This window comes from Oncorhynchus clarkii, chromosome 29 (genome assembly GCF_045791955.1).
Source record: "Oncorhynchus clarkii lewisi isolate Uvic-CL-2024 chromosome 29, UVic_Ocla_1.0, whole genome shotgun sequence".
Lineage (NCBI taxonomy): Eukaryota > Metazoa > Chordata > Actinopteri > Salmoniformes > Salmonidae > Oncorhynchus > Oncorhynchus clarkii.
The window spans coordinates 1,126,191-1,144,817 of NC_092175.1; the positions used below are offsets into that span (position 1 = coordinate 1,126,191).

The following is an 18,627-nucleotide window of genomic DNA, read 5'->3' on the forward strand; positions in this document are numbered from 1 at the left end:
CCAACGTGATATGGAACTGCTATTATTTTACATTTTTAGACCTTATAGCAAGAACAACCTAGCCATCAGCAGCTAACCAGCTAATTAGCTACAAGCTATTTAGTCATTGTTAGCCACTGCTTTACCTTTTACACAGATACCAGCCCTTTTTTTAGTCTGGATAATACTCGCCAGCCTACCAGTATCTGACTGTCTCTCCACTACAACGCCAGATTCCTGCCGTAATCCCTGGACCATTACTCCTGATCTTCACAGCTAGCTAGCATTCACCGAGTTACCCAGTACCGAAGCTATCCCTGAGGCCCACCTCTTGGATCCTTTGTCGACACGGCACCCCGCCGCACCACCACAACTGGTCTGCCGACGCCATCTGCTGTGCCTTCAACCGGCCTCCGTCGGACGTCGGAGCAGATGCTTCTACTAGCCCCGGGCTACTAACTTTAAACGCTCTGTTGCCCGCATGCTAGCGTAGTATCCACTACTCCGCGGCTTCCCTGTTCCATCTATTGCTGCCCCCTGGACCCTATGATCACTTGGCTACATAGCTGATGCTTGCTGGACTGTCCATTAATCACGGTACTCCATTCTGTTTATTTTTTTGTTTATCTGTCGGACGCAGCCGCAAACTCAGGCTCTGTGTGTAGTTAACCAACCCTCTCATCCCATTCATCGCCATTTTACCTGTTTACCTGTTGTTGTTTTAGCTGATTAGCTGTTGTTGTCTTACCCGTCTTAGCTAACTCTCCCAATCAACACCTGTGAGTACTTTATGCCTTGCTGTATGTCTCTCTCAAATGTCAAAATGCCTTGTATACTGTTGTTTAGGTTAGTTATCATTGTTTTAGTTTACAATGGAGTCCCTAGATCCACTGCCCATACCTCATCACTCAGTGCCTGGGCTTACCTCCGCTGTACACGGACCCCACCATACCCCTGTCTGAACATTATGCCCTGAATCTATTCTACCACGCCCAGAAATCTGCTCATTTTATTCTTTGTCCCCAACGCTCAAGGCGACCAGTTTTGATAGCCTTTAGCCATACCCTCATCCTACTCCTCCTCTGTTTCTCGGGTGATGTGGAGGTAAACCCAGGCCCTGCGTGTCCCCAGGTACCCTCATTTGTTGACTTCTGTGATCGAAAAAGCCTTGGTTTCATGCATGTTAACATCAGAAGCCTCCCCCCTAAGTTTGTTTTACTCACTGCTTTAGCACACACCGCCAACCCTGATGTCCTTGCTGTGTCTGAATCCTGTCTTAGGAAGGCCACCAAAAATTCTGAGATTTCCATACCCAACTACAACATTTTCTGTCAAGATAGAACTGCCAAAGGGGGAGGAGTTGCAATCTACTGCAGAGAGAACTTGCAAGTTCTGTCATACTTTCCAGGTCTATGCCCAAACAGTGCGAACTTCTAATTTAAAAAATGAATCTCTCCAGAAATATGACTCACTGTTGCCGCCTGCTATCGACCCCCCCCCCCCCCCCCCCCCCGCTCCCAGCTGTGCCCTGGACACCATTTGTGAATTGATCGCCCCCCATCTAGCTTCAGAGTTCGTTCTGTTAGGTGACCTAAACTGGGATATGCTTAACACCCCAGCAGTCCTACAATCTAAGATAGATGCCCTCAATCTCACACAAATCATCAAGGAACCCACCAGGTACAACCCTAGCAGATGTTCTGAAAGAGCTGCAAAACCTGGACCAGTATAAATCAGCTGGGCTAGACAATCTGGACCCTCTCTTTCTAAAACTATCCACCGCCATTGTTGCAACCCCTATTACCAGCCTGTTCAACCTCTCTTTCGTATCTTTTTCTATGTGTTTGGCCTGGTATGGTTCTCAATCAGAGGCAGCTGTCTATCATTGGCTCTGATTGAGAGCCATACTCAGGTAGCCTGTTTTCCCATTTTGAGTTGTGGGTGATTATTTTCTGGTTAGTGTTTGTTGCACCTGTCAGAACTGTTCGTTTATCAGTCCTGTGTCATGCCAAGAGTAAAGCATCCTGAGACCATTCATGTGTGGGGTTGCTTCTCAGGCAAGGGAGTGGGCTCACTCACAATTTTGCCTAAGAACACAGCCATGAATAAAGAATGGTACCAACACATCCTCCGAGAGCAACTTCTCCCAACCATCCAGGAACAGTTTGGTGACGAACAATGCCTTTTCCAGCATGATGGAGCACCTAGCCATAAGGCAAAAGTTATAACTAAGTGGCTCGGGGAACAAAACATTGATATTTTGGGTCCATGGCCAAGAAACTCCCCAGACCTTAATTCCATTGAGAACTTGTGGTCAATCCTCAAAAGGCGGGTGGACAAACAAAAAAAACACAAATTCTGAGAAACTCCAAGCATTGACTAGGCAAGAATGGGCTGCCATCAGTCAGCATGTGGCCCAGAAGTTAATTGACAGCATGCCAGGGCGGATTGCAGAGGTCTTGAAAAAGAATGGTCAACACTGCAAATATTGACTCTTTGCATCAACTTCATGTAATTGTCAATAAAAGCCTTTGACACTTGTGAAATGCTTATAATTATACTTCAGTATTCCATAGTAACATCTGACAAAATATCTAAGGACACTGAAGCAGCAAACTTTGTGGAAATTAACATTTTTGTCATTCTCAAAATTTTTGGCCACGGCTGTATTGTTTAGTTTTGTGGCTTTGCTGGCATGCATCAAAAACATACATATTTTTTTGCCCTACCAAGATTTACAAGCTAAAATCGCCACTGATAACAACACAACTACAGACATTAACTCCTGACCACAACACTACTGACAAAAATGAATGACCCCAACTACTGACCACAATACTGACCACAATCCCACAACATCACAATTACTGACCACACAACTACTGAACACAACTCCTAACCACAACTACTAACTATACATTTGCATAAAATAACTCCTGAACTGTTCAAGCTAGAGACACCAAACCAACTTTCACATGTTCAGGCTATCCTTACTTACAATTAATAAAACAAATTAAGAATTGTAACTATATACATTTTCATAAAATAACTCACCAAAAGTAACTCTTATACCGTTCAAGTTAGAGACACCAAACCAACTTTCTCATGTTCAATCTGTCATAAATTCGAATTCTTACAAACTTGTATGACCTCTAATTGTATAAATAACCATATGAACCATTTAAGCTAGACATCAAACCAATGTTTGTTCAGGCTATCCTAAATTGAAATTGAAATTCTTTAACTTTGATCAATTATAATTATATACATTTGCACAAATTAGCATAAAATATCCGTTCAAGACACCAAACCAACTTTCACATGTACAGCTTATTTCAACTTCCAAACATATCAACTATAACTATATACATTTGCATAAATCTGGACTCCTTCTACACCATTTAAGCGATCAACACCAAACCAATGTTGAGATGTTCCCAATGACCCAACTTAGATTGCTTGTGTTTATTATACAGTGTATTCGGAAAGTATGCGGACCCCCTTCACCTTTTGTTATGTTACATCCTTCCTCTAAAATGGATTAAATAGATTTTTCCCCTCATCAATCTACACACAATACCCTATAATGACAAAGCAAAAACAGGTTTTTAGAAATGTTTCCAAATCTATTAAAAATAAAAAACTGAAATATTACATTTACAAAAGTATTCAGACCCTTTACTAAGTACTTTGTTGAAGCACCATTTGTTGCGATTACAGCCTCGAGTCTTCTTGGTTATGACGCTACAAGCTTAGCACACCTGTATTTGGGGAGTTTCTCCCATTCTTGTCTGCAGATCCTCTCAAGCTCTGTCAGGTTGGATGGGGAGTGTTGCTGCATAGCTATGTTCAGGTTTCTCCAGATGTTCGATCGGGTTCAAGTCCGAGTGCTAGCTGGGCCACTCAAGAATTTTCAGAGACTTGTCCCAAAGCCAACAAAAACAAACTGTTTTCACTTTGTCACTTTATGGGGTATTGTGTGTAGATTGATGAGAAAAAAAACAATAATTTCATACATTTTAGAATTAGGCAAAATGTGACAAAATATAGAAAAAGTGAAGGGTCTGAATAGTTAAAAAAATATATTGAACCTTTATTTAAGTAGGCAAGTCAGTTAAGAACAAATTCTTATCTACAATGACGGCCTACACCGGCCAAACCCTAAAGACACTGGGCCAATTGTGCGCCACTCTATGGGACTCTCAATCACGACCGGTTGTGATACAGCCTGGAATCTAACCAGGGTCTGTAGTGAGATGCAGTGCCATATAATATGTTCCAAATTCACTGTAGTTACTGTATGTGCATCTTTCCCCACCTCATCTCGGAAACTTGTGCGCCACCCTATGGGACTCTCAATCACGACCGGTTGTGATACAGCCTGGAATCTAACCAGGGTCTGTAGTGAGCTGCAGTGCCTTATAATATGTTCCAAATACACTGTAGTTACTGTATGTGCATCTTTCCCCACCTCATCTCGCAAACTCAGTTGAGCAGGTTTGACTGAAAAGGACTCTGTCTGAAGTATATTTTTGTTTTGCTTAAAGAGAACCACATTCCTGACACCTTTTGTATTTGTGTTATTTTTATTACAGGATAGGAGCAGAAGCAGGGAAACAGAATTGAGGGAGAATAAATGTGTATGCAGGGGTTCCCACCCCCAGACTCCGGGCCCTGCCTGCTTCAGTAATTCATATTAAAGTGAATAATACCTGTCTGTATTGATACATGTAACACATGGTACATTGGCAAAATGACAGGAGGAACAAGAAACTTTTCCCCAAATATTTTGTTTATTTACTATAAAATAAGTTCAAATTCATGATATAAAATGCTTCGAATAGAGTAAAGATTTGAATAATTAAAATATCTTGATATATTTTAACTTACAGGATATAGTTTCATTTTTTTTCTTCATAACCCAGAGATTTCATGAGATTTTTGCACGAAAAATGTGCTAATATAAGTTAGCCCTTGGCCCTGGAATTTATGAAAAAGAGAAACCAAAAAACACAATAGTCAATAAAAAAGAATATACTGTATATTTATATATCTATATTTAGAAAGTGAACTTTGGTAGAAGAGACTCTATAGGACACGAGGTAGTGGAGACTGGAATAAAAGAGCAATAGACATTCTTTACAAATAAAATGTACCACCAAGTGGCACAGGAAACTGCATAATATTTCACACACACATTTCAAGCCAACTCAGATCCAAAAAAGGACATAAGATTACATCACATCAACATAAAATAAGAAAATATAATGCATAAAGACTAGAAAGCTGGCTGAGACACAGGTGGATAAGAGGAGGATTCAGAAGGCATTGAGAGATTATAATTCTTACCAGACATGACAAATTGAAGTAATACTGACTAGCTTTTATGAATTTGACCGAAACAGATTTTTCTTCCAGTATATAAAAAAAAAGACAAGAGTGCATAACTTTAAAGCTTTTAAAAATACATTGAAAAGTAAGATAAGAAAAATAACCAGAATTAGGAACAAAAACTAATATTTATGGAAAATAGTGTGGTATAAAAATACAGTCAAGTACAATAATTTTAACTACCAAACTTCACATTTATTTACATTTAAGTCTTCAAGCTTGATCAGCTTATACTCCACATAAAGAAATATGATTAGTATTAAATATATACAATTGTATGCAACAGAAAAACAGTATTTTTGAAATTGTCTCAAACCATTGCCATTACGGGAACTCTTGAACTCTTGAACCGTTAAAACTAGAGATTCAAATATAAAAATAGCAATTAAATGCATATTTCCAATTCAATAAAATAAAAAAAACTTTCTTCATCTGAATTATCAGCATTTTACTTTCTTACCTGATTACAACGAGAACAACAACACTTGAAGAGTTATAGTTCATACAAGTAACACAATTTAGGATCATGCTTGAGAAAGAACTCAAATTAAAAAGAGAGAGATAAAACATTTACAAGCCAAAAAAGTCTAGCTTGAGTTCAGAAATATCACTTGACTCAAAAAAACTACATTGAACAGCATTTATATTTATCAAATAGAAAATCCCCCATGGAAAAAAGAAGTTTGAGAAAACCTCAGATATATACGGATTTTATAACATATTAAAAAAACAAATAGTTCTCAGATCAAAAATAACTGAATTGTTGTGACATTCTACAACGGAATAGCACCAAAAGAATGGTAGATCAATATTGAAAATAGAGGTTTTGAAGGTTCATTAAATTATAAACAAATACACAAATATGTGTGACGCACACAGCTCAATCGTAACAGCGAAAGTTATATATATAATAAATATACACTGAGCATACCAAACATTAGGAACACCTTATTTAATCTGTCTCCTACCCTTCACCTACACTGATTGAAGTGGATTAAACAAGTGACATCAATAACGGATTATAGCTTTCACCTGGATTCACCTGGTAAATTTGTAATGGAAAAAGCAGGTGTTCTTAATGTTTTGCTCACTCAATATAACAATTATTGTTATATACACAGTACCAGACAAAAGTTTGGAAACACCTACTCATTCAAGAGTTTTTCTTTATTTTTTTTTACTATTTTCTACATTGTAGAATAATAGTAAAGACATCAAAACAATGAAATAACACATATGGAATCATGTAGTAACCTAAAAATTGTTAAACAAATCAAAATATATTTTATATTTCAGATTCTTCAAAGTAGCTAACCTTTGCCTTGATGACAGCTTTGCACACTCTTGGCATTCTCTCAACCAGCTTCACCTGGAATGTTTTTCTAACAGTCTTGAAGGAGTTCCCACATATGCTGAGCCCTTGTTGGCTGCTTTTCTTTCACTCCAGGGTCCAACTCTTCCCAAACCATGTCAATTGGGTTGCAGCACTCCCTCACTCTCCTTCTTGGTCAAAAGCCCTTGCACGACCTGGAGGTGTGTTGGGTCATTGTTCTGTTGAAAAACAAATTATAGTCCCACTAAGCGCAAACCAGATGGGATGGCGTATCGCTGCAGAATGCTGTGGTAGCCATGGTGGTTAAGTGTGTCTTAAATTCTAAATAAATCACTGACAGTGTCACTGGCCAAAGCACCCCCACACCATCACACCTCCTCCTCCATGCTTCACGGTGGGAACCGCACATGCGGAGATCCGCTCACCTACTCTGCGTCACACAAAGACATGGCGGTTGGAACCAAAAATCGCAGATTTCCACTGGTCTAATGTTCATTGCTCGTGTCTCTTCTTGTTATTAGTGTTCTTTAGTAATGGTTTCTTCCAGCAATTTGACCACGAAGGCCTGATTCACACAGTCTCTTCAGAACACTTGATGTTGAGATGAGTATTTTGCTTGAACTCTGTGAAGCATTTATTTGGGCAAAAAGGCTAATAACTCAAATGAACTTATCCTCTGCAGCAGAGGTAACTCTGGGTCTTCCTTTCCTGTGGTGGTCCTCATGAGAGCCAGGTTCATCATAGTGCTTGATATTTTTTGCGACTGCACTTGAAGAAACTTTTAAAGTTCTTGACATTTTCCGGCTTGACTGACCTTCATGTCTTAAAGTAATGATGGACTGTCATTTGTCTTTGCTTATTTGAGCTGTTCTTGGCATAATATGGATTTAGTCTTTTACCAAATAGGGCTATCTTCTGTATACCACCCCTACCTTGTCATAACACAACTGATTGGCTCAAACGCATTAAGAAGGAAAGAAATTCCACAAATGAACTTTAAACAAGGCACACCTGTTAATTGAAATGCATTCCAGGTGACCATCTCATGAAGCTGGTTGAGAGAATGCCAAGCGTGTGCAAAGCTGTCATCAAGTCAAAGGGTGGCTATTTGAAGAAAATATATTTTGATTCGTTTAACACTTTTTTGGTTCCTACATGATTCCATTCCATTTCATAGTGTTGATGTCTTCACTATTATTCTACAATGTAGAAAATACAACAAATAAAGAAAAACCCTTGAATGAGTAGGTGTTCTACATTTTTTTTTTGTCTTTTCATGTCTTAAAAACAAATTCTTAAAAACAAAAAAACAGTTCAGACAAATACCGGCATCATAAGCGTTCACATTCAGTGTTAAGGTTGCCAAACTAGCAAAGTTTCTGTTAGATATGTCAGCAATCCCTGAAACACTTAAGTGATCTTCATGATTATTCGACTAAGCTTGATGGCCCAACAGTAAAATGCACATTTTAAAGGCATCTTTGTAGAAACGCAGTTATGCACAAAATCAACCGATTAAACCACTTCATTATGATTTTCTTCTGAGACTTATGACCAGACGATACAACATAAGTGATAAAAACCATCTTTACTCCATCGCCTTCCATTTGTGGTTCTAAGGACTTATTTTTGACTCACGGGTTAAAATGGGAATAACTTCTTGAAACCTTTGCGGCACTGCAAAATGGCTACGGAAGTGCTTAAGGAACCATTTCATTACCAGAACAAAGCCTTGAAGAGCAATACAGACTACAGTATACCAACATGGCTCTGTGACAAAGAATGCACCATTTTCGTAGTAGAAATTTTACGACTTGCTTTTTGCATTTTGTGCTAAGATACAGCAGCTTGAGGCCATAGTAGAAGGGAGGGAGAGAGGAGGGCCCATATACTACTGTCCATCCCAGGCCCTCCACTCTTGACTGGGGAGGGTCTGGGGTGCAAGGAAGGTGGTAATGGTAGCGGATAGGGAGGTTGGTCTGATTGGAAGCGTTTAGAGGAGGAGAGAAAGCAGGCTTGGCTAGGCCTTCAGTAGTATTTCCGTATGGACGCTTTGGGATAGGGAGGGTAGTGGACTGGGGGAGGATGTTGGGGACTACCAGTTGAGACGGAAGATGGGGTGCTTGAGGAGTTCCCTGGAGGCGGGACGGTCCGTGGGCTGCAGCTCCAGGCAGCGCAGGGTGACGTCCCTCAGGCCCGCAGTCAGCTGGGGAGGGATGGAGGGTGCACAGGTGGCACTCGCAATCTGGGGGAGAGGGAGAGAGGAGGTGAGGGTGAAGTTATGATACTGTAGAAACCCAATCAACCACAAGGACTTTGGATGAAAGAGGAAGGCCAATAGGGTGCTTTTTCAGCTATATATACAGTGGTGTCCCAAAATGATTGACACCCTTGATAAAGATGATCAAAAATGACTGTATAAAATAAACAATTGAAATACTGAGCTATAGGGGGATCATGTGACCCTTGAACGAGATGGCCGCATGAACTAAGAGCTCCGCACAAGTCGTTTCCAATTCTTAATCTTACCCCCACTTCAAGTTAAAACTCCATTAGCTTTAGTAAAAAAAAATCATGGAGGCTACAAAAGGCGACATTACAGTTGACATTTTTACCCAGACTCGACCAATAGCCGTGGAAAAAGCCTCAGAGAAACAGCTAGCTTCAGAAAAAGATAGTGCCATTAGCTAGGAGCAAGAGGACCCGTCCCCTTGCGAGGGCCAACAACTGCCAACCTCGCACTCTGTTGAAGACATCCTTTCTGAGCTAAGATCCCAACGTACAGAACTCAACATCAAATTAGATCACAATTATCTCAGCTGAGTGATAGGGGGCAAGATGACAACCCTGGAAAATGCTTTGCCTGACATCAACAACAAGATAAGCATCAACACGGGTCGCCAGGTTGAGGCAGAGGGGTGATTCCTATCCGTGGAAAAGTCACTGGCAGATGCCATGGAAACAATAGCATCTGCTAAAAAGAAAATAGGCCATCTGGAAGAGAAAACAGAGGACCTGGAAAATAGGGGGCAAAGGAATAATTGTGTTCCTATTAAACCTGGCCAAAAAAATAAGAGGTAAACATGCCACTGATCCGCTACCTGCAAGACAAACTTCCTGAGTGGCTCCACCTGTCCACCGACAGGCCCATAGAACTGGAGAGAGCTCACCGAGCACTAAGGCCCCCATCAGCAGCCAGACAACCACTGTGCGCAATCACCATATGTTTCATGAGATTCACCAACAAGGAACGAGTCCTACAGGCGGCAAAAATCAACACCATTACAGTGGGTAATGTCAAACTAACCTTACACCAAGATCTGTCCGCTGGTATACGGCGAAAGCGCAGAGAGTTTGACGAGGTGAAGAAATACTCCATTGACTGAGGCATCTCTAGGGGATTCAAATACCAAAACAAGCTCAGGATTCTTCACCAAGGAGCCCTGCTACACTTCAAAACTCCCGAAGAGGGCAAAACATTTTTTGAAGGACAATGCTAGCCACTGAGAAATGGACCAATGAGTAAAAGTGATTACTGTTATTAATAAAGGCGGTAAGACGACATATAGCCGCCATCCAATGACCCACCCGCCCGCGAAATATCATCATAGCCATCTAATTTTAATTAATTTGATTTTAGCTGAGAGAGGGATAGGCCCTATAGCCTAACCTAGGCCTACTAAACTTTTATCTTTATTTTCTCCCTTTTTCATTATTATTGGTAGTTATCATTTTCTCATAGGCCTCCACCATTTATAGCCTTTCGATTACGACACATTTACAGACCTAACAGGAGCCTCAATGTGTCAATTTTATGCCCATGATCTTATCCTGTTGATAATTTGTTTTAATAAAAACAAACTTTTCCTATAGATCCATTTTAATTTTAACTTAAGTAGTATTTTCGTTTTTGGCAAAAAAACGTACCCATTTGAAACTGCCAATTTCTCAGGCCCAGAAACTAGAATATGCATATAATTGTCAGATTAGGATAGAAAACTCTAAAGTTTCCAAAACTGTCATAATATTGTCTGTGAGTATAACAGAACTGATATTGCAGGTGAAAATCTGAGGAAAATCAAACAAGGAAGTGCTGTTTTTCCTGAAAGCTCTCTGTTCCATTGGATGCCTTGCCTCCAATTAAAGGGATATCAACCAGATTCCTTTTCCTATGGCTTCCTCAAGCTGTGAACAGTCTTTAGACATAGTTTCGGGCTTTTATTTTGAAAAATTAGCGAGAAAGAACCCATCGCGTCAGTGAATGGCTGGGTGCCAGCAGAGTTTCATGCGCAACAGCCATTTTCTCTCTCTCGCCTATGGAAGAAGCTACATTCCGGTTGGCATATTATCGATTATATATTGTAAAAACAACCTGAGAATTGATTATAAAAAACATTTGACATCTTTCTATGCACTTTACGGATACAAATTTTTGTCTGCGATGTCGTGGCCGCTCGAGTCTGTGGATTTCTGAACATAATGCGCCAAACAAATGGAGGTATTTTGGATATAAAAATAATCTTTATGGAACAAAATGAACATTTATTGTGTAACTGGGAGTCTCGTGAGTGCAAACATCCGAAGATCATCAAAGGCGATTTAATATATTGCTTTGACTTTCCTGACCAAACAGCTAGGCTGCTAGCTGTTTGTAATATTTTGTCTACTGAGAGAGATGTTCTTACATAAACGTTTGTTATGCTTTCGCTGAAAAGCTTTATGGAAATCTGACACGCCAGGTGGATTAACTTCTAAAGGTATAGGGGGCAGCATTTTCATTTTTGGATAAATAGCGTGCCCAATTTCAACTTCCTGCTACTCATGCCAAGAATATAAGATATGCATATTAGTAGATTTTAGTAGATTTGGATAGGAAACACTCTGAAGTTTCTAAAACTGTTTGAATCATGTCTGTGAGTATAACAGAACTTATGTAGCAGGCAAAACCCCGAGGACTAACCATTCACACTTTTTTTTTTAGGTCTGTCTGTTCACTGAGTTCTCATTGGCAAACAATATTTCTTAGGAACTTGTTTTCAGTTCCTACCGCTTCCAATGGATGTCACCAGTCTTTGGAATTTGGTTGAGGTTATTCATTTGTGCAATGAAGAAGTAGGGTCATCCTGGAAAAGGGTAAAGCTGTTGAGAGTTGGCCAAGACTTGAAAAGTAGCGTTAGTTCCCTCTCGTGCTCTATTGAAAACAGATAGACCCCGCTTCAATTTGATTGATTATTAAAAATACCTAAAGTTGTATTACAAAAGTAGTTTGAAATATTTTGGCAAAGTTTATAGGCAACTTTTGAAATATTTTGCAGTGGCGTTGCGCATTTTGGAAGCTGTTTTTTTTCAAACGCGCCAAATAAATGGACATTTTGGATATATACGGACGAAATTAATCGAACAAAAGGACCATTTGTGATGTTTATGGGACATATTGGAGTGCCAACAAAAGAAGCTCGTCAAAGGTAATGCATATTTTATTTCTGCGTTGTGTAGCGCCTGCAGGGTTGAAATATGCTACTCTTTGTTTACTATTGTGCGATCATCAGATAATAGCTTCTTATGCTTTCGCCAAAAAGCCTTTTTAAAATCTGACATGTTGGCTGGATTCACAACGAGTGTAGCTTTAATTGAGGATCTTACATGTGTGATTTAATGAAAGTTTGATTTGTATATAATTTTTGGAATTTGCCGCGCTGCATTTTCCCTGTTTTTTGCCCAAGTGGGACGCAACCGTCCCCTATACCATAAGAAGTTAACAACAAGCTAAGGCAGTTAACCCACTAGTCTGAGGCCGTCAGAGTTTGTTCTTAACTGACTTGCCTAGTTAAATAAAGGTAAAATAAAATAGATATCTGGAAAAAAACTAATAGCAAAAGTATCTATGGACTATACATACAACTCTAATGTCCATAACACCTACTCTCGTATACAGTTGAAGTTGGAAGTTTACATACAATTAGGTTGGAATCATTAGAACTCGTTTATCAACCACTCAACAAATTTCTTGTTAACAAACTAGTTTTGGCAAGTCGGTTAGAACATCTACTTTGTGCATGACACAAGTAATTTTTCCAACAATTGTTTACAGATAGATTATTTCACTTATAATTCACTGTATCACAATTCCAGTGGGTCAAAAGTTAACATACACTAAGTTGACTGTGCCTTTTCTTTAGGCTTTAGAAGCTTCTGATAGGCTAATTGACATCATTTGAGTCAATTGGAGGTGTACCTGTGGATGTATTTCAAGGACTACCTTCAAAATCAGTGCCTCTTTGCTTAACATCATGGGAAAATCAAAAGAAAACAGCCAAGACCTCAGAAAAATAATTGTAGACCTCCACAAGTCTGGTTCATCCTTGGGAGCAATTTTCAAATGCCTGAAGGTACCACGTACCTGTACCTGTACAAACAATAGTACGCAAGTATAAGCACCATGGAACCACGCAGCCGTCATACCGCTCAGGAAGGACACGCGTTCTGTCTCCTAGAGATGAACGTACTTTGGTGTGAAAAGCACAAATCAATACCAGAACAACAGCAAAGGACCTTGTGAAGATGCTGTAGAAAAAGGGTAAAAAGGTATCTATATTCACAGTAAAACGAGTCCTATATCGACATAATCTGAAAGGCCGCTCAGCAAGGAAGAAGCCACTGCTCCAAAACTGCCATAAAAAAGCCAGACTACGGTTTACAACTGCACGTGCGGACAAAGATTGTACTTTTTGGAGAAATGTCCTCTGGTCTGATGAAACAAAAATAGAACTGTTTGGCCATAATGACCATCATTATGTTTGTAGGAAAAAGGGGGAGGCTTGCAAGCCAAAGAACACCATCCCATCCTTGAAGCATGGGGGTGGCAGCATCATGTTGTGGGGGTGCTTTGCTGCTGGAGGGACTGGTACACTTCACAAAATAGATGGCATCATGAGATAGGAAAATTATGTGGATATATTGAAGCAACATCTCAAGACATCAGTAAGGCAGGAAGTTAAAGCTTGGTAGCAAATGGGTCTTCCAAATGGACAATGACACCAAGCATACTTCCAAAGTTGTGAAAAATGGCTTAAGGACAGCAAAGTCAAGCCCAATTTTTCAGTTTTTGATTTGTTAAAAAAGTTTGAAATATACAATAAATGTCGTTCCACTTCATGATTGTGTCCCACTTGTTGTTGATTCTTCACAAAAAAAATACAGTTTTATATCTTTATGTTTGAAGCCTGAAATGTGGCAAAAGGTCGCAAAGTTCAAGGGGGCCGAATACTTTCGCAAGGCACTGTAAAGCGTTTTTATTTCTCGCTTAAAAATATCCCACCTTTTCTAGGGTATTTTTTGGGGTCAATATGTGGAAAGTTTACTGTCAAAATTGCTGATCCCATCAAGCTTGTCATGACATTTTATATCCGAAATGTACTTTACTCGCATAAAAAGGTTGGATAGAAACCTGGTTATTGAAAACCTGTGGTTTGAATTGAAGAAAGGGGGATACCTAGTCAGTGGTACAACTGAATGGATTCAACTGAAATGTGTCTTCCACATTTAACCCAACCCCTCTCAATCAGAGGTGCGGGGGGCTGCCATAATCAACATCCACGTCCTCGGCGGAAGGGAACAGTGGGTTGCCTTGCTCAGTGGCAGAAAAACAGATTTGTACCTTGTCAGCTCAGGGATTCAATCCAGCAACCTTTCAGGTACAGGCCCAACGCTCTAACCACTAGGCTACCTGCCGGGCAGTCCATCAGCGCAGGCGAAGGATTTCAAGGATCTGGAAAGACTCTGCATAGAGGAATTATCTAAAATCACTCACAATATGTTCTCAAATCTCATAAAATTCTTCCTGAAAGTGGAATTATGTGGAATTATGTTTTTCAATATGACCTTAACAATTATCTGTAAGGTCTCAGTGAAGCAGTACATTTTAAAACACAGATTCAACCACAAAAACCAGGGAGGTATTCCAATTCCTCGCAAATAAGGGCACCTATCGGTAGATGGGTAAAAATTTTAAAAAGCAGACATTGAATATCTCTTTGAGCACGGTGAAGTTATTAATTACACTTTGGATGGTGTATCAATACACGCAGTCACTACAAAGATACGGGCGTCCTTCCTAACTGCCGGAAAGAGGCCAGTGGTGACTTTAAAACAGTTACAGTTTAATGGCTGTGACAGTAGAAAACTGAGGATGGATCAACAACATTGTAGTTATTTCACAATACTAACCTAATTGACAAAGTGAAATTGAAGGAAACCTGTACAGAATAAAAATATTCCAAAACATGCATACTGTTTGCAAAAAGGCACTAAAGTTAAACTGCATAAAATGTGGCAAAGGAATGAACTTTTTGTCCTGAATACAAAGTGTTATGTTTGGGGCAGATCCAATACAACACATTACTGAGTACCACACCCCATATTTTCAAGTATAGTTATGGGTATGCTTGTAATTCTTAAGGACTGGGGAGTTTTTCCATGATAAAAAAATAAATGGAATGGAGCTAAGCACAGACAAAATCCTGGAGGAAAACATGATTCAGTCTGCTTTCTGCTTTCCATCAGACACTGGGAGATTAATGAACTTTTCAGCAAGAGAAACCTAAACCTAAAAACAAGGCACTGCTCTACACTGGAGTTGCTTACCAAGAAGACAGTGAATGTTCCTGAGTGGCAAAGTTGTTGTCTAGCAATGATAAACAACCAATTTGACAGAGATTGAATACTTCTTTTTTTTTTAAATAGTGGGCAAATGTTGCACAATCCAGTTGTGGAAAGGTCTTAGAGACTTATCAAGAAATATTCACAGCTGTAATCGCTGCCGAAGGTGTTTGTTTCTATGAAGTATTGACTTAGGTGTCTGAATATAGAATATAATATATAGATATTTCTGTATTTAATTTTCAATATGTTAAAAACATGTTTTCACTTCGTCATTATGGGGTATTGGTGAGAAGAAAAACAAATATTTAATCAATTTTGAATTCACACAAAAAAAATGTGGAACAAATGCTTTATGAAGTCACTGTATGTCTTTTACAACTATACGTGAGTCTTTACAGCTATATGTGTGTACATCAATCAATATAAAGTAATGTTGTGACAGTCTATCCTGTGAATTATTTCACAGTTCAGCCTTACAAGCAGAGAGTGACAACTCTTGGGGAAAACACTGATTGTGCAGTTTTTTGTGGGTCGCATATTTTAATTTTACTAGGCAAGTCAGTTAAGAACACATTCTTATTTTCAATGATGGCCTAGTGGGTTAACTGCCTGTTCAGGGGCAGAATGACAGATTTGAACCTTTTCAGCTCGGGGATTTGAACTTGCAACCTTTAGGTTACTAGTCCAACGCTCTAACTGCTAGGCTACCCTGCCGCCCATTATCATATTCAATGATAATGCTAAAGACCAACAATAAAATGTCTAGGTAGAGGATATTTCTGGTCCTGAAGACAAATTGATCACATATCTAAGTGACTGGACATGGTTTCCTTAAAATCCTAACTTTGTGGCTTTAATTATAACAATAATAAATGCCCTTTAGCAGACACTTTTATGCAAAGAGACTTATAGTCATGCGTGCATCCATTTTTCACATTGGGTGGCCCCAGGAATCAAACCCACAATCCTGACATTTCAAGCGCCATGCTCTACCAACTGAGCCATACAGGACCACAATACTTGTGTTGACGGTACCTTGAATATGAGGGCCAGATGGTTGGAGTGTTTCTCTGCGTTCCAGGGGGGCTTGGCACACGACATCTCGATGACGGCACAGCCCACACTCCACACATCACAGCTCCGGCCGTACTGCTGTCCACGTAGCACCTACAGAGTCAACCATACACTGAAGGTGTCAACATATGGACAAATACATCGTTCATTGAATTTGAGCATTTAATGCACGCACCCACTACACACGCACACTTAACTCTACTCCATTCATAGTCTTTAATGTGCAAATAGCAGCAGAATGGACTGAAATGGCAAGCCATTGTTTTACAGCACTTGACTGGGTGCTGTTGAGGAGTGGCATAGTTAAACAGACTTATATTTGGTGGATGGACACAATGTCAAACCAAAGGATGTGACTCGGCCAACAAGTTAAATTTATCACGGAGCCTCCCATCATGTTTTGTTGGGTCTGTATTTAGATGCTCTCTTTCTTCATTCTTTATCACCACTATGGCTTCAATTCCGCTAGCTGCTTGAAGCCACACACTTCACGACTATGGCTTCAATGCCGCTAGCTGCTTGAAGCCACACACTTCACGACTATGGCTTCAATGCCGCTAGTTGCTTGAAGCCACACACTTCACGACTATGGCTTCAATGCCGCTAGCTGCTTGAAGCCACACACTTCACGACTAAGGCTTCAATGCCGCTAGCTGCTTGAAGCCACGCACTGGACTTGTATTATCACCCGGCTACGCATGCCTTTCCCTAACGTCACCACGCCGTGTCGATTGCTGTTCTGGTTTGTAACTATTGTTTTATTTCACTGTAGAGCCTCTAGCACTGCTCAACACGCCTCGGCTAACAATTTAGTTCCACCCCCCACACATGCAGTGACATCACCTGGTTTAAATGCTATTTCTAGAGACAATATCTCTTTCATTATCACTATATGCACAGGTTTACCCCCACTGTATTCACATCCTACTATACCTTTGTCTGTACATTATGCCTTGAATATATTCTACCGTGCCCAGAAATCTGCTCCTTTTACTCTCTGTTCTGAATGTACTAGGCGTCCAGTTCTGTTAGCCTTTAGCCGTACCCTTATCCTACTCCTCCTCCGTTCCTCCGGTGATGTTGAGGTTAATCCAGGCCCTGCAGTGTCTACTTCCACTCTCATCCCCCAAGCTCTCATTTGTTGACTACTGCAACCGTAAAAGCCTTGGTTTCATGCATGTTAACATTAGAAGCCTCCTCCCTAAGTTTGTTTTATTCACTGCCCTAGCACACTCCACCAATCCGGAAGTCCTAGCCGTGTCTGAATCCTGGCTTAGGAAGACCACCAAAAACCTTGAAATTTCCATCCCTAACTATAAAATTTTCCGACAAGATAGAACTGCCAAAGGGGGCGGTGTTGCAATTTACTGCAAAGATAACCTTCAGAGTTCTGTCTTACTATCCAGGTCTGTACCCAAACAATTTGAGCTTCTACTTCTAAAAATGAACCTTTCCAGAAACAAGTCTCTCACCGTTGCCGCTTGCTATAGACCACCCTCTGCCCCCAGCTGTGTCCTCGATACCATATGTGATTTGATTGCCTGCCATCTATCTTCTGAGCTGGTGCTGCTAGGTGACCTAAACTGGGACATGCTTAACACCTGGGCCATCCTACAATCTAAGCTTGAGGCCCTCAATCTCACACAATTTATCAACCTACCAGATATAACCCCAAATCCGTAAACACGGGCACCTTCATAGATATCATCCTAACTAACTCACCCTCCAAATACACCTCTGCTGTTTTCAACCAAGATCTCAGCGATCACTCCCTCAATACCTGCATCCGTAATGGGTCTGCGAGCAAACGACCACCCCTCATCACTGTCAAACACTCCCTAAAACACTTCTGCGAGCAGGCCTTTCTAATCGACCTGGCCGTGGTATCCTGGAACGGCATTGACCTCATCCCGACAGTAGAGGATGCCTGGTTATTCTTTAAAAGTGCCTTCCTCACCATCTTAAATAGGCATGCCCCATTCAAAAAATGTAGAACCAGAAATAGCCCTTGGTTCTCTCCAGACCAGTCTGCCCTTGACCAGCACAAAAATATCCTGTGGCGTTCTGCATTTGCATCGAATAGCCCCCGTGATATGCAACTTTTCAGGGAAGTTAGGAACCAATATACACAGGCAGAGGCTAGCTTTTTTTAAACAGAAATTTGCATCCTGCAGTACAAAGTCAAAAAA

The 18,627-nt window shown here is 40.3% G+C and overlaps 1 protein-coding gene across 1 annotated transcript in view; it reads right to left on the reverse strand.

Moving 5' to 3' along the window:
* Positions 1 to 4,802: 4,802 nt before the first annotated feature.
* The window catches only part of LOC139388136 (mitogen-activated protein kinase kinase kinase 1-like), a 157,385-nt gene continuing 143,560 nt past the window's right edge, over positions 4,803 to 18,627 (reverse strand). Inside the window, exons 19-20 of the mRNA XM_071134719.1 lie at positions 16,400 to 16,531; positions 4,803 to 8,948 (exon numbers count right to left, since the gene is read on the reverse strand). Coding sequence (XP_070990820.1) covers positions 8,799 to 8,948; positions 16,400 to 16,531 — 282 coding nt within the window. The 3' untranslated portion in view covers positions 4,803 to 8,798. The remainder of the gene's footprint in view (positions 8,949 to 16,399; positions 16,532 to 18,627) is intronic.